Source organism: Panicum virgatum, chromosome 5K, assembly GCF_016808335.1.
Source record: "Panicum virgatum strain AP13 chromosome 5K, P.virgatum_v5, whole genome shotgun sequence".
NCBI lineage: Eukaryota > Viridiplantae > Streptophyta > Magnoliopsida > Poales > Poaceae > Panicum > Panicum virgatum.
In genome coordinates, this window is record NC_053140.1 from 58,626,386 (window position 1) to 58,640,962 (window position 14,577).

Below are 14,577 nucleotides of genomic sequence, written 5' to 3' on the forward strand. Positions count from 1 at the left end.
TGTTGTTTTAACGGTTAGAATTCATACAACTTTTTCCGATGAAATTCATACGGATGGTTCGTACAATAAATAAATCACGAAACTTGTTTGTTCAAAGAACGTGGCAGCGTCTTAGTACACCATGCAGCTAGCACGTCCCAATCTAATTGCAAAAAAACAACAGTCAGCTTCACCTGCATTTCATTGAATAATTTTCATTGAACAATTAAAGTGCATACAGCAGTGTTGTTCATGAAGTATTGCGTAACAAAAATATAGATTGAAGGCTGTGTTAATTTTTTTTTCTGGGCAGGTCACGGCCGCTTAACCAGAAAAAGGTCGTGTGCCGAGTCCCCGACCATGCAGCAAGTCTCGAGGTGGAACATATCCTGCTTGCGCCTGCCCTTTCAACAAAAAGGTTGGACATTTTTCAACCGAAAAATAGTACTACCTCCGATTTTGTATATATGACGTTAGGACAGCAAGTTTAGTTTAAAAATGAGCTAACGATGATGTCCTAACGACATATATATAAAACGGGAGGTAGTAAAAGACTCGATGGCGAGGCATGTGCCTGTGAGATCTTGCAACTGCCGCGCCAGAGCGCGGGACGTATAGGCGGGTGGGCGACAGCGCTAGCGCCCGAGTAGAGTCAGAATCGGTCACTGAGAGATTGGTCGGGGCACCTACGGATGGACGGCTTGCACGGGGTATCGATTGGATCCACTTGTCAATGATTACCAGCGTACCAAAAGTTAATATACCGTAGAAACGGTCCGTTTTTTATAAATAGATATAGATAAATTCCTTTCCAGAGTCACGGAGGAAAAAAGGAATCCCGTCCCTCCTGCGCGCTAGAAAACGGGCGTACCGCGCACTAGTACTGTCATTATGGTGGCTGCCCTTGTCAGGTAGTATACGAGAGTGCAAACCAAAATACAAAGCATAAATCTTTGGTTTTTCTGACAAATATTTTACAGAATATGGGGAAAATGAGATATGAAATGGGCGCTCTTCACCTTGATGTGAACTTTTTTTGACGATGCAGCATCTAGGGAAGAGACGACATCGCTCAGTCATTGCACCATCCAGAAGACTTGGAGCACATCGTTTGGATTGGAATAAATCGCTTAAGACCAAACATATCCAGATATTAGATGAAAATGAAATTGTTGGGAAGGGGGAGTTCGAACCGATGGCGCCGCGCCGGCGCCGCGCCGGTGCCGGCGGGTGTCGTAGAAGCCAACCCATCTTCATCGTCGGCGGCAGGTGGGTGAAGCTCTAACGTAGCTGCATCGGTCGGCCCCCCAGCCGCGCGACCTCTCCTCACCGCACTGTGGGCCTCGGCGCCGTGTGGTGCGCCCGGTCGGCGCCGCGTTGGGCCGCCGTCTGGAGCTTGGCGATGGGCAAACCACTCGAGCCGGTGCAGGCGGCGAGGCAGGCGAGCATCGCCGCGTGGTGGTACAGGTGTTTTCGGGAATCTACTGACTGGACTACAAATCCTTTGGCCTTGCTATTGCTACCAGGGTTAACCGAACCGTCGGTAACCGGTCCTGTTTGACCGGTTACCGGTCAAACCGGTCCGGACCGGTTCCGGTTCGGTCCGGTATGAAACCGGTCCAAATTCAAAATTTAAATTTAAATTCAAAAAAATAAAAAATTCCCAAAAAATTCCTAAAAATATTTCAAGGTGCAAAGAATCTAATGGTGTCAAATTTTCTCAAAAATTCGTTTATTTAGTATGGTTTGCGGAATTTATAAGTTAAATAAAAAAATGTGCATACGAAAGTATACAAATACAATGTAAAAGTAGTATAAAAAAGAGTTGGAAGGTTCATTTAGACTAAAATATGTTGTACAAACATTTATTTAGTATACTTTGTGGGCATTTGAATTTAAACAAAAAAAGAAAAAAATTTGAATTTGACCGGTTACTAGTCAAACCGGCCGGTTATCATCCAAACCGGCCGGTATACCGGCCAAACCGACCGGTAGGAACCGGTTGAACGGGGAAGTTTGAATTCAAATTTGAATTCCACCGGTTCCGACCGGTAACCGGCCAAACCGGACCGGTATACCGGAACCGGAGGCCGGCGGTTACCGGTCACCGGTCGGATACGTTAACCCTGATTGCTACATCCGCCTAATCTAACATAAGCATTATCTCACGTACTATATATATTATACACAGTGGCGAATCTAGCAAACACATCTAGAGGGGGCTCATCTCCATTTTCATCTTCTTCCTCCCCTTCTTTTCTTCTTCTTCTTCCCCTTCTTTTCTTCTTCTTCTTCTCCCCTTCTTCTTCATAATTTCTTCCTAAAAATGAATGGGGTTTTAGGAGGGTATCCATTGATGTTGGGGAGGTAGGGGGCTTGATCCCCCCTAGCCCCCCTTTGAATCCGCCCCTGATTATATATAGTTATTTTAAGAGACATACAAAATATTTGAATATATTATGCATTATCTCATGTATGCAACAAAATAACTACAAAGATTAATTATGTAGTAGATCATCATGAATTTGTGTGTCAAAGGATGAATTAATCACCCAAGGCAAACAAATAACCTATTGTATAAGCTGTCTGTTTGTGATAAAAAGACAAAAGATGCCTGCACAGTTGTACTTACCCAAGGGATCGAAGGACTATACTTTCGTCACCGTTATATGATTAAAGAAGAAGACCAGCCCAGATTAAGAGAGCTGACGAACAAGTGCAACGACGACCATGGAGCAGGTTCTTGTCAATCCTTGAGCTGGACCGGCCTTTCTTGGCGGCCAACAGAGTCAACTTCGAGGACACCGAGTGGTGGACAGCGGAGGACATGGTAAAGCGGTGGATCTTGGCGACCAAGCTCGTCGGGAAGGTCCTCGCCGTCATGCAAACCCAGCTTATGGCGCAGGAATGCGGAGCCTTCGACAGGTTCAAGGACGACTACTTCATGGCCATCGCGAAGCAGAGCATCCTCGTCCTGCTCAAGTTCGCGGACGGGTTCACCAGCACCAGATCACCGGATAAGCTCATCTATGTCCTGGAATTGTACGGGGCACTAGGCAGCTCGGCTCCTGGCCTCCTGGCTCCTGCCCCTGTTCACCGGGAAGCACGGGGAGCTCATCTCCCGGCAGGTGCCCGTCGTTCTCGCCAAGCTGGAGCGCGCGTTGAGGGCCGCGACCGGCGGCCTCGTCGCCAAGATCCGAACAGACTCTTCTCGGGCAGAAGGCGTCGGCGTCCATCCGCTGGCGCGCTACGCCCAGGGGCGTAGACAGGGGGGGGGGGGGGGCGGGCAGAGGCCTGGCCAACAAATTCCTGGCTACGCCATCACCTGCGTCGAGCTGCTGGCGCCGCACCGCGTGGCGCTGGACCCTCGCGGACGCCGGCGAAGATCCTGCCGGCGGACCCGAGGGCGTGACGTCGTTTGGCGGGCTCGTGTCGGAGCTGATGGCCGGCATGGAACGCAACCTCGAGGAGAAATCCGCGCTCGCCTGCTGCTGCCGTAAATCCAAGCCACCGAACGGCTGTCGACCGTTGTCTCATCAGCGAGCTCCATCCACCTGCAGCTGGCTAGCGTATGATATCCTGCCGTTTCGCTTTCGCGGCAAATCACACACCCTCGGAATGACCGAGGAACGATACAAGACGCCGCCCGGCCCGGCCCCGGCCGGCCGCGACATCTGTTGACGCGCTCTCACCAACTCGCCAGTCGCCACCACCACCCTCTTCATCTCCGCAACAAAACCTCCCGGAACTCGCATCCAAACCTTGGCTGGCAGAAACATCTCGAAGTACCCAGCAAAGCTATACTGGCTGACCAACCGCGGTGTCCCAGCGCGGAAGAGCGAGAGTGTAACACCCGGATGCTCCGGCCATTAGCCCGGATATTCCGGACGTGGAGTTTCTATTTTTCTAATTTAGTCATCTGAGTCCCACAAATATAATAAATATTCTATTTTTTCTCTCACCCTCACCAGCACTCTCTCCCTCTCTCACGATACTCCCTCTCCCTCTCACTCCCTCCCCGTGGCCTCCCTCTCACTCACAAGCTCTCCCTCTCCCCAAATCCCAAACTCCAAATCCCCCACCCGAATCGATCCCAAGACCAAGGAGACGTCGAATCCGCATGGAGGGCCATCTTCCCCACGTATTCCTTCCCGGGGTGCCCTCGGTTTCAAGTTCTTCGCGCACGGAAAGCTCATCCTAGGTATTTAAACTTGTGCCGCCCCGATCTATGTTTCTAGGAGGTTCTAAGTGATTTCTTTTGGTCAATCAACTCTATATGCATCCCTCAACTAGGATCTAAAAGAGTTTTGATTTTGGTGGGTTGGTTTTGTCAAAATCAAGATTTCAGTTTTTGGGGCGAAAATGCTGTTGGGTCCGGAGACTCCGGGTATAAGCCCGGATACTCCGGGTTTTGAACACTCCGGGCGAAACTCCGGGTAGAAGCCCGGATACTCCGGGTTTGGGATACTCCGGGGGAAACTCCGGGTATAGGCCCGGAAACTCCGGACTTGGGGGACCAGATACTCCGGGTATTCGTCCGGATACTCCGGATTTTTGGGGAATGTTTTGGGCCAGGGAATGCAATTTTTGTGTAAATTACTTGCGGTTGCATCTAGTCATTGGCTATTTTAAGATTTCAACCCATGTATGCATTCTCATATCATTACGCATACGTATAGCAGCCGCGGCAGAGGAGGTCGTATACGAGGTGGTTGCGGAACCACAGGAGCCCCGAGGCAAGCCCCGCAGCAGGAGGATCGTGGGGAGTCGGCCCAAGGCCCCACTCACCCCAGTGTTGAGCAGTAGCCGCAAGGCAAGCCCCAGTGCACATCCTTTTATTTCAAACTATGACACATATATTTATGTTGTTATTACTTGTGCATTAGGTTTAGGAATTTGTTGGAACCCTAGTTGCATGATCCATATATTCCTTCGAGTTGTACTAGTATGTAGAGGACGATAGAAATGCTATGCTTAATAGAACTCGGTAGAAGACGAGTGATTTCGGGTCACTCGCGAGATATATGGTATTTAGTTATTTTGAATATATGGAATATTGAATTAGGTAAGAAAGGAAAAGAATTTGGAGACCGGGCGGGGAAAAGTTAGCCCCGTATGTGTCAGTTAAGGACTGTTCGTTGTCTGGCCCTGTGATTAAGTTTGAACAGTACTAACCGCATACCGGGAGTAGGAGGTAGTCGAAACCGGTAAGCCGAGTACTGCTTTGCTTCGAAAGTACAGAAACCCGCACACAACTCCTGGGCCGAGTCGAGTAGTCGCGGAGAATTGGGATGCATATGTTTATTTTTGGTGGTCTCACATTGAGCTCGGCTGACTATATGTCGTTGGGCTGGTTCCTGTAGTTCAAGGCGAGGAGGGGAAATGTTGGTGCGTGGGGTCCGACGGGGCTTTTGCGTGCCGTGTTGGTTAGATCCACCTTGCAAGGTTAAATCGGATCGATTCGCCGTCAGTCGCTCTCGGATATGAGCACCTTGATCGCAGCACCGCATCGTAGTAATGTTATATGGAATTTTAAGTGATGTTTGGAAATGACTATCATAAATTATTATCCCATGTTTGTCATGATTTGCTTAGCAGGTGCAAATACTAGTTAATGATTGTTGTATAATAAATTTGGAGCTAAAAGTGAAAAAATAAGGACTTATTTTAGAAGCTTTTTCTGCAAAATAACCACCAGCCAAAAGCCTTGCATGTCTAGTTAGGTGGGCTAAGTTATACCCACTGGTCGGGTAAGCCTTACTGAGTATTAGAATACTCAGGGTTTTTTGCCACATCTATTATTACAGGACACCCGGACGTCGACTTCTGCCCCTGTTGTGTCAAGTTCATCCGCCGGGATGTAGAGGGGTGGCAGGTCGAGGAGCGGGACCCTTAGGTTAGGGCGCTGTGGAGTTGTACACTTGTGGGCTGAGGGTGCAGCCTTTATGTTTTGCGTAGACCGGTCTGACCGGTCCGTGGGACCGGTCTGACCGGTGGAGTTGGCAGCGGAGTGCCGACCGGTTCAACCGGTTGGGTGAACCGGTCCGACCGGTCGGGGTGGATCAGAACTGATGTAAGCTAGAGTAGTTGTAGGATCTTTGTATTCGACTTCAGTCAGGTCTATGTAAGTGTTAATCTTGTAGATTATTTATGTATTTGAACTCGGTTTGTAAAACTAAATGTTTCGTGTCGTGATCACTCTTGTATTTTCAAGTAATGAGTGGTGCTTGTACCATATGCGCCCACCTTCGCGTGGGACTACCGGTGTTGTTTCGATCAGACCGTGGGTTGAGAAAGGATCACCAAATTAAGCCGTTAAGCTAATAGGCCCGATGTGTTCAAATGACGGCCATTATGCTTAATTAGAGTTTTAATTTGGCGGTTCTGTCACAGAGAGCACGTCCGTCCGCCGGCGAGGAGTTCTTAGCTTGGCTCCTCTTGCACACGTACAGCTGCTGCCATGGAGGTGGACGGGGCGCCGGACCTGACCGATTTCATGAGCGACTGGTTCTTCGGCATGGTCGGCGCACGGCACAGCGACGGCGGGTACGACCTGACCGGCGAGAGCAGCAAGAGGCCAGCATCGCCGGCGGGGAAGAATAAGCAGGGGAAGAGCGGCGGCGGGAGCGCTAGCAAGCAGACGCAGGATTGGCTGGAGGAGGCGAAGAGGATGGTCGGGGCCGGATCGCCGGGGCGGATGGGCTCGCCGTCCAGGCAGGTGCCCCGGTTCGCCGGCGGGTCCGGGACGACGGAGCCCTCGCCGACGCTCGACCGCCGGGACCCGATGTCGCGGTCCGCCAGAAGGTAAAACAAGCGCTAAGACGCATTTTTATGTGATCAACTGAATGATGCATAATTAGTCTTTTCTTTTAATAAACCTGCACGAGGCCAGTCTCAGTGGGAGTGTCATCGACACAGTTATTTAGACTGGAATCTTAAGAACCATGCCAGTAGAGTGTCATGGTGATAACACTCCTCTTACATTTCATAACACTTCTCTCTTCTCTCTCCTCATACTATTGGTACATGTTAGCAAATTTAATATTCATGACACTCTTATGACACTCCCACTGAGACTGACCTGAGAATGTGCCAATTTCATTGCACAGAGAAAAATTCACTGTTTTCTTTGAACGCACCATAATTTGTTTGTATATCCTTAACTCAGTGCTACTATTTTGGTCTTTGGACAACTGAATATTTGACTGTATAAATTTTGTTGTATTATCAACTTAGTAATGTTTCTATAGCCCTAGAAATATATTTATGTTTATGAAATTCGCTAATTACTATATTTTTGTGCATCTATTACTTATATTTTTTATGGTTTAGTAGTAAACCGCTATTTGCCATAACCCGCTATAGCCTCTTAGTCTCGAGAAAAAATACACCGCTATTTTCCATAGCCCGCTATTTAAAATCATGCTTTATACCCAACAAGCCCAATAGGGAATAAATCGTTGTTTGCGGCCCAAAAGCAATTTCAGTGATTCTCAAAAAAAAAAAGAAACAAGTTCAGCGTAACAATTTGCCGCCCTTGGTGCCAGCGGCATATATATAGCCCGCCGCGAACAGCGGCAATCCTCCGAGCCCCGCTAATCGAATCTTCTTCCTCCGGCGTGCAGGAACTGGCAGCCGGGCGGTATCGGCGACGAGATCCTGCAGCGGGCGTCCCTTTCGTCCCCTCCGCGCTCCGATCCCTTCGCCTCCTCCGCGCCGCCCTCCCCGACTCCCTCCCTGCCCCCAAACCCGCAGTTGTCACGACGCAAGTCCCGCTTCCGCGACGGCCCTACCCCCGAATCCCCCCACCGGCGCACCACCTCCACATCCACCTCGCCCACCTCCGCGGCGCACTCCCGCCACCGCCGCCGCGCCTCCGCATCTTCTGCCCCAGCATTCGCCGCCGATGGCTTCGACAACGGTGTCGCCCGCCTTAACTCCTTCCTCCACCGTCAGCGCGCCGTGATCGACGATCTAGCCACAGGGAACCTCCCCGCGTCCAGGCCCACCAAGCTCGTGCTCTCCGACACCTCCAAAAGTAAGATTTTTCTGGACTTCTGGTCCCATGGGAAAATCCGGCCCCATGTTTGGAATTTGCACTGAATCTGTGCAGTGTCGACAATTATTCGAATTTTCGTTTTGAACTTTGGTAGGTGTGAGCTCGATTGTGGCGGCGCTATGCTACGCGTGGATGCTGTCGAGCAAGGGGGGTGGCCAGGCAGCAGTGCCGGTGGTGAACATGCGTCGAAGCAGGATGGCGAGGTGTAGGCAGGCGGCTTGGCTCCTCTACCACGTCGGGATCGACGCCTCAGTGCTTCTCTTCGCTGACGAGGTACGTCATGTGATCTTACTGTGTATGCACTGTGCTTCTTTGAGACAAATTCGACAACTGTCTACTAGGTCCCGGAGTTATTGGGCATTTATTTAAGGCAGAGGCGACAGGGATGAGGCATATACAGCAACACATTTCAGTCGTGTCATGTGGGTGTCCTCAATTTTGATTGGCACCATGTGGTTGTCATTTGAGTGACCATGACCGATAATAGGCTTCAGAATTCCGCATTTTTCCTTGAAGCATAGTGAGACTTAAAGGGGAATGCTTCGAGCTGCAAGTGGGGGGCAATATTAAATATTAAATTTATACATTTAATGTATGCATAAGAGACCAGGAACAGTTGAGAAGAACAGTGTGTAGCAGAACAAGCAGTTAACTCTATAATTTTATTTACTCGTTAATTTCCAACTGACTTAGTGGTGTGCTGCAGCGAGGAGTGTGTGGTTGTTTTCTTTTTCTTTAGGCGCGAATGTAACAAAAAGCTAACCAAGCTGTGGATTCGGTGTTGTAATCGGACTGTTTTTTCTTTCTATTAATACAACGACACGTAGTTCTCCTTTACGTTCGAGAAAAAGGAACTTCCAACTGCCTTTTCAATTCCGTGGGCATGCATCAACATGTATCCTTTTTAGGAATAATCAAGTCGTAAACATATACTGTGGGAATCATCATTTATATGATTCTGACTTTGAGAATCTTAATTAGGTTGATATGTGTCGGGTGCCACAATTAGGGACACTCTAATTGGAGTACTAAAATCACTTTCGAAAACACAAACACATGTTAAGGCAACTGGGCCCACAAAGGCCCCCGGCCTCCTTCCAAATCTGGAAGAGAGGAAAGGACTCAAAGAAGCCCAGCATGTGGCCCATTCGCACCCCTCTCAGGCCCACCGAACAATCTCCGCCCCGCTCGAGGGTAGCGAATCTACCCTCGGGCGGGTCACTCATCTCCGCCTCGCTCGAGGGCTCCCCTCGGACCCTCGACCGCGCAATCGCATTTCCGCCTCGCTCGAGGACAGCGGACCTGCCCTCGAGCGGGTGGCCAGTCTCCGCCTCGCTCGAGGACAGCGGACCTGCCCTCGAGCGGGTGGCCAATCTCCGCCTCGCTCGAGGCCATCTCTCGGCACAAGGGACAAGTGGCCCCGCCGCCCAACTGACCGCCGTACAAAGGCATTAAAGGCTAGCTACTCCGCCACGGCTCAAAGGACGGGCGGCGTCAGACTGCCACTCCCGCAGTGGATGTGACCGGCGTCCCGTCCACTGACCCCGGTCACCGCTCTGCCACCCCAGCCGCTATAGCAGCACTGTGGAGCATTCAACGCGGTACAAGACAAGTTGGCGCCGCCCCCGTTACTGTCACGCCGACATCAACCATCCGAACACACCTCCCCCTGGGGAAGGGGTCTGGCGATGTCACGTGCCCTTCCGGGAGGGGCACTCCGCATGCGCGGACGGTCCCGGACCTCCCTCTTGTGGGGTCCGGGACCTCCACGCGCCCCCGGACCTTCTAGTGCGCACGCTCGCACCCCGACCAGGGGGTCCGGGACCGTCCCACGCCATTACTACCGCTGGGACTCTGCAGGACGGCCGCCGCCATCTCCACGAGACCAAGGACGGAGCCCAGGATGACGGCGACGTGCGTCGCCTTCCCACAGTACACTTCCTACAGTGCTCGACCACTGTACCCGCGATTCAGGGGAAAATGACGACTTCCGCGCCCCTACACTCATGTACGCCGCCCCTCCTTACAACTATAAAAGGAGAGGGTGTGCTTCCTTTTGGAGAGGCTGATCGACTCTCTCCAATCAAAGGTTGGAAGTAAGTTCTCTGAACTCCCCCTCAGAGGACTCTCAGCACGACTGAGCACTCATCTCAACCAACTCCACCTCTAGCAGAGACTTGGGAGTTTCTCTCCCTCTCTCGCCTCGCTTGTATCCCCTACTACGAGCACTTCGGGTGCAAGATAATACAGTGCCCTCGCACACCCCCTTTGCTGGACGTACGGCCCCGCGGCCGGAACCAGGATAAAACCGTGCGTTACTGTGATTGGCATCATCATCTGGGACGAGGAAACACGCAGCATTTACTGCAGGGATGTGCCATACAAGCTACCCTCGAATGCGGAGTTCGAGACATCCTACGCAGTGTTCAAGGCCAGTCGAGGGTGCCTAGAAGGGGGATCCCATCGAGGGAGAGCGTCGAGCCCTCGGACCCTATCGAATGGGTCCGAGCCCCACCTAGTGAACCCTCGCAAGCGCTTTATGAGATGTGTCTATGGACCACGAGCCGACCCCTATCGAACGGGGCACGGACCTCCACTTGAACAACCCGCTAATAGCTCACTGAAGCAGCCATAGCTCGCGGCCCGGGCATGGGTAGCATGGTGCGCTTCACCCCTCCTCCCTGCGGAAGGGCGACGAGGGTCGTAATTAAAGTCGAGGGTTTCCCCTGAACGCCTTCACACGGGCCTAGGCTCGGGGGCTCCTCGCACACCACGGTTCAAAACCACACCCTCGAATAAATCGACAACCATCACTTATGAAGCTCCACGCGTAATCCGAACCCACCGCTATTAGCGTACGTCCCCCTAACGGCTAAAGCTGAACGCCAGATCGCCGTACCAGCACTAAGAGTGCCGAGGCCGACTGAAAAAGTGCCGATGCCGGCTGAAAAAGACGCTGGACGGCCATCCCAGTAGAGCTACCCAGCGGGACAACGTTTATAGCCCTTGGACGAGCACAAACTCTCCTCCAAGGCCTCGGGGGCTACACCCGCGGGTGCGCTGACGCGCCCCCGCGAAGGTGACTTCACACATATTCGAGGGTCGTGACTCTCTATACACCCCTATACCCTCGGTAATCCTCCCCGTAGAGGAGAAAGGGAACTTTATTTCTCAAATGCAAGTAAAGATTACAAAGGATCACCGGCGCGAAGCCATCGAAAGATACAAACACATTGCCACCTACGTGGCAATTTTCCCTGTCTTGGGGAGGAGCGAGCGACGAAGAAAGGCACCAAGCCCCTAGCTGACGCAGCGGCGGGGCTGCTAGGGATGCGAGAAGCGGCCCCCAGACCTCACGGGTCCAGCGGGACGCTCTCCTCGCAAGCCTTCTTCTAGCGTCTCCTCCACCGAAGACCGCGCGGGGGGTCAAGCTGGCGGACACCGCCCTCCGCACCGTCTCCCCGAGAGCAACCTTGTCGCCGGGGGGGACGATGCGAAAAACAGCAGCCGAACCTGGCGCCAGCGCCCCGGTCAGGCGTCTCCATCCCCCTTCAGGCTAGGGGACATCGCAGGAGCAGGACCCCACGGGCCCAATGCTCTTCCGCTGATCCCACTGAAGCTGAGGGATGGTGCGCACGCCCACTCCGGTCTTCCCCAACCACTCGCAAGCATTCTTCTAGCGCCAAAAGCTTAAAAAAGCCAGGCCACCCCATCTGGGGGCCGGTCGCAAAAAGGCAATGGAAACATTACAAGATTTAGGCAATGCTGGAAGAAAGAGTCGGAAGGCTGGAGAAGAAGGGAAATCCCACGACCCCTATTTATAGATGTGCCGGGCACAAAGCTTCGAGCTTTCCGAAGAGCGGAGGCTTGTATCGCCCGTGACAAAGCGGCGCTCCACGAGCAAAGGATGTCCTCGGTCCCTGCGCCGAGACACGACCGAACGAAATAAAGCGGAGCTGAGTCCCCGGATGCTAAGCGGTGCAGCATCGGCCCTGGCCGGATGCCCTCGAACGGCGCGCCGTAAAGCAACCAGGAACGCTGGGGCCAAGGCCCTACGTACGGGACAGCACGATGGGAGCACCAGCTGCCAAGCAGCGGGTGCCACCGTCGCCCTGGCCCCCCTCAGTGCGCGGACACGTCTTGTCCTTCAAACAAACAAACAAAGAGGCGCGCGCCTCGAAGTACACCCCCCACGGGCGTACTATCCCGACCGGCGTGTTGTCGCACCCGCCGGGCCCGCGCTCAGGCGCGCCCAGCAGGTGCGCGACTTTGACTAAACACGTCGAGAGAGAAACCGCCGAATTACCCTTTGGACGAATCCCATGACTCGACCAAAGCCTCGGGGGCTACTGTCAGGTGCCACAATTAGGGACACCCTAATTGGAGTACTAAAACCACTTTCGAAAACACAAACACATGTTAAGGCAACTAGGCCCACAAAGGCCCCCGGCCTCCTTCCAAATCTGGAAGAGAGGAAAGGACTCAAAGAAGCCCATCATGTGGCCCATTCGCACCCCTCTCAGGCCCACCGAACAATCTCCGCCCCGCTCGAGGGTAGCGAATCTACCCTCGGGCGGGTCACTCATCTCCGCCTCGCTCGAGGGCTCCCCTCGGACCCTCGACCGCGCAATCGCATTTCCGCCTCGCTCGAGGACAGCGGACCTGCCCTCGAGCGGGTGGCCAGTCTCCGCCTCGCTCAAGGACAGCGGACCTGCCCTCGAGCGGGTGGCCAATCTCCGCCTCGCTCGAGGCCATCTCTCGGCACAAGGGACAAGTGGCCCCGCCGCCCAACCGACCGCCGTACAAAGGCATTAAAGGCCAGCTACTCCGCCACGGCTCAAAGGACGGGCGGCGTCAGACTGCCACTCCCGCAGTGGATGTGACCGGCGTCCCGTCCACTGACCCCGGTCACCGCTCTGCCACCCCAGCCGCTATAGCAGCACTGTGGAGCATTCAACGTGGTACAAGACAAGTTGGTGCCGCCCCCGTTACTGTCACACCGACATCAACCATCCGAACACACCTCCCCCTGGGGAAGGGGTCTGGCGATGTCACGTGCCCTTCCAGGAGGGGCACTCCGCATGCGCGGACGGTCCCGGACCTCCCTCTTGTGGGGTCCGGGACCTCCACGCGCCCCCGGACCTTCTAGTGCGCACGCTCGCACCCCGACCAGGGGGTCCGGGACCGTCCCACGCCATTACTACCGCTGGGACTCTGCAGGACGGCCGCCGCCATCTCCACGAGACCAAGGACGGAGCCCAGGATGATGGCGACGTGCGTCGCCTTCCCACAGTACACTTCCTACAGTGCTCGACCACTGTACCCGCGATTCAGGGGAAAATGACGACTTCCGCGCCCCTACACTCATGTACGCCGCCCCTCCTTACAACTATAAAAGGAGAGGGTGGGCTTCCTTTTGGAGAGGCTGATCGACTCTCTCCAATCAAAGGTTGGAAGTAAGTTCTCTGAACTCCCCCTCAGAGGACTCTCAGCACGACTGAGCACTCATCTCAACCAACTCCACCTCTAGCAGAGACTTGGGAGCTTCTCTCCCTCTCTCGCCTCGCTTGTATCCCCTACTACGAGCACTTCGGGTGCAAGATAATACAGTGCCCTCGCACACCCCCTTTGCTGGACGTACGGCCCCGCGGCCGGAACCAGGATAAAATCGTGCGTTACTGTGATTGCCTCTTGCATCATCATCTGGGACGAGGAAACACGCAGCATTTACTAGTTGGGATTCAGGCCCCACGGGTCGGAACGCCGACAATATGGATGGACTAATAATGAACCAGCAAGTTAGCTTGCTTGTGGTGGGGCAGGATGTTCTTAAATCAAAAGCTGAGGTAATAATGCATACGTGTACTTTTAAAGTGTCTGCAGAGGTTAATGTAAATGATATCAGCATTTACTTCATAAGTATGTTTGATTTTGTCTCCTAGGTGAGCTCGGTTTGCACAATCCTGACCAGTACCTATTGTGAAGATGCTTATAGCCTGCTTCAGAGCTTGGACATAAAGAAATTTCTGGTTAGTGCATTTTCAAAATGTACTGTCCTGTGTAAATTACTGGCATCTCCTGATTATATCTTTTGAGGGAACTCTACTGATTATACTTTACGGGTTTCCCGTCAGCTTGCAGGTATCCTATTAGATACGAGCAACCTTTCCAAGAAGTGCACAAACAGAGATTCAGAGGCTGTTTGTCGGGTGCCACAATTAGGGACACCCTAATTGGGGTACTATGATCGCTTTAAAAAACACAAACACCTGTTAAAGCAACTGGGCCCACAAAGGCCCACGGCCTGCTTCCTATTCGAAAGAAAGGAAAGGACTCAAAGAAGCCCAGCATGCGGCCCATTCCCATCCCCCTCGAACCAGAAGAACGATCTCCGCTTCGCTCGAGGGTCCCTCTCGGGCCCGCTGGGCAATCTCCGCCTCGCTCGAGGGTAGCGGATCTGCCCTCGAGCAGGTGACCAATCTCCGCCTCGCTCGAGGGTAGCGGATCTGCCCTCGAGCAGGTGACTCATCTCCGCCTCG

General features: G+C 53.0%; 1 protein-coding gene across 2 annotated transcripts; it reads left to right on the top strand.

Annotated features, from left to right (window-relative positions):
• The first annotated feature begins 6,355 nt into the window (after positions 1–6,355).
• Positions 6,356–14,363, top strand: LOC120709003. Of its 2 annotated transcripts, XM_039994500.1 has the most exons (6): positions 6,356–6,783; positions 7,605–8,017; positions 8,133–8,315; positions 13,784–13,884; positions 13,981–14,067; positions 14,173–14,363. In XM_039994500.1, exons 1-6 carry the CDS (start codon positions 6,440–6,442, stop codon positions 14,269–14,271), a joined length of 1,227 nt encoding a protein of 408 aa, XP_039850434.1. In that variant the 5' UTR covers positions 6,356–6,439; the 3' UTR covers positions 14,272–14,363. The 2 variants fall into 2 exon arrangements, with proteins under 2 accessions (XP_039850434.1, XP_039850433.1); XM_039994499.1 differs by lacking the exon at positions 13,784–13,884 and having other exon boundaries at positions 8,133–8,311.
• Positions 14,364–14,577: the final 214 nt, after the last annotated feature.

Coding starts and splice junctions, on each gene's coding strand:
- LOC120709003 (XM_039994500.1), top strand. CDS start 6,440: ATGGAGGTGGACGGGGCGCCGGACCTGACCGATTTCATGAGCGACTGG. Junction 6,784..7,604: donor ATGTCGCGGTCCGCCAGAAG/GTAAAACAAGCG, acceptor TCCGGCGTGCAG/GAACTGGCAGCCGGGCGGTA. Junction 8,316..13,783: donor TCTCTTCGCTGACGAGGTAC/GTCATGTGATCT, acceptor GTTGGGATTCAG/GCCCCACGGGTCGGAACGCC.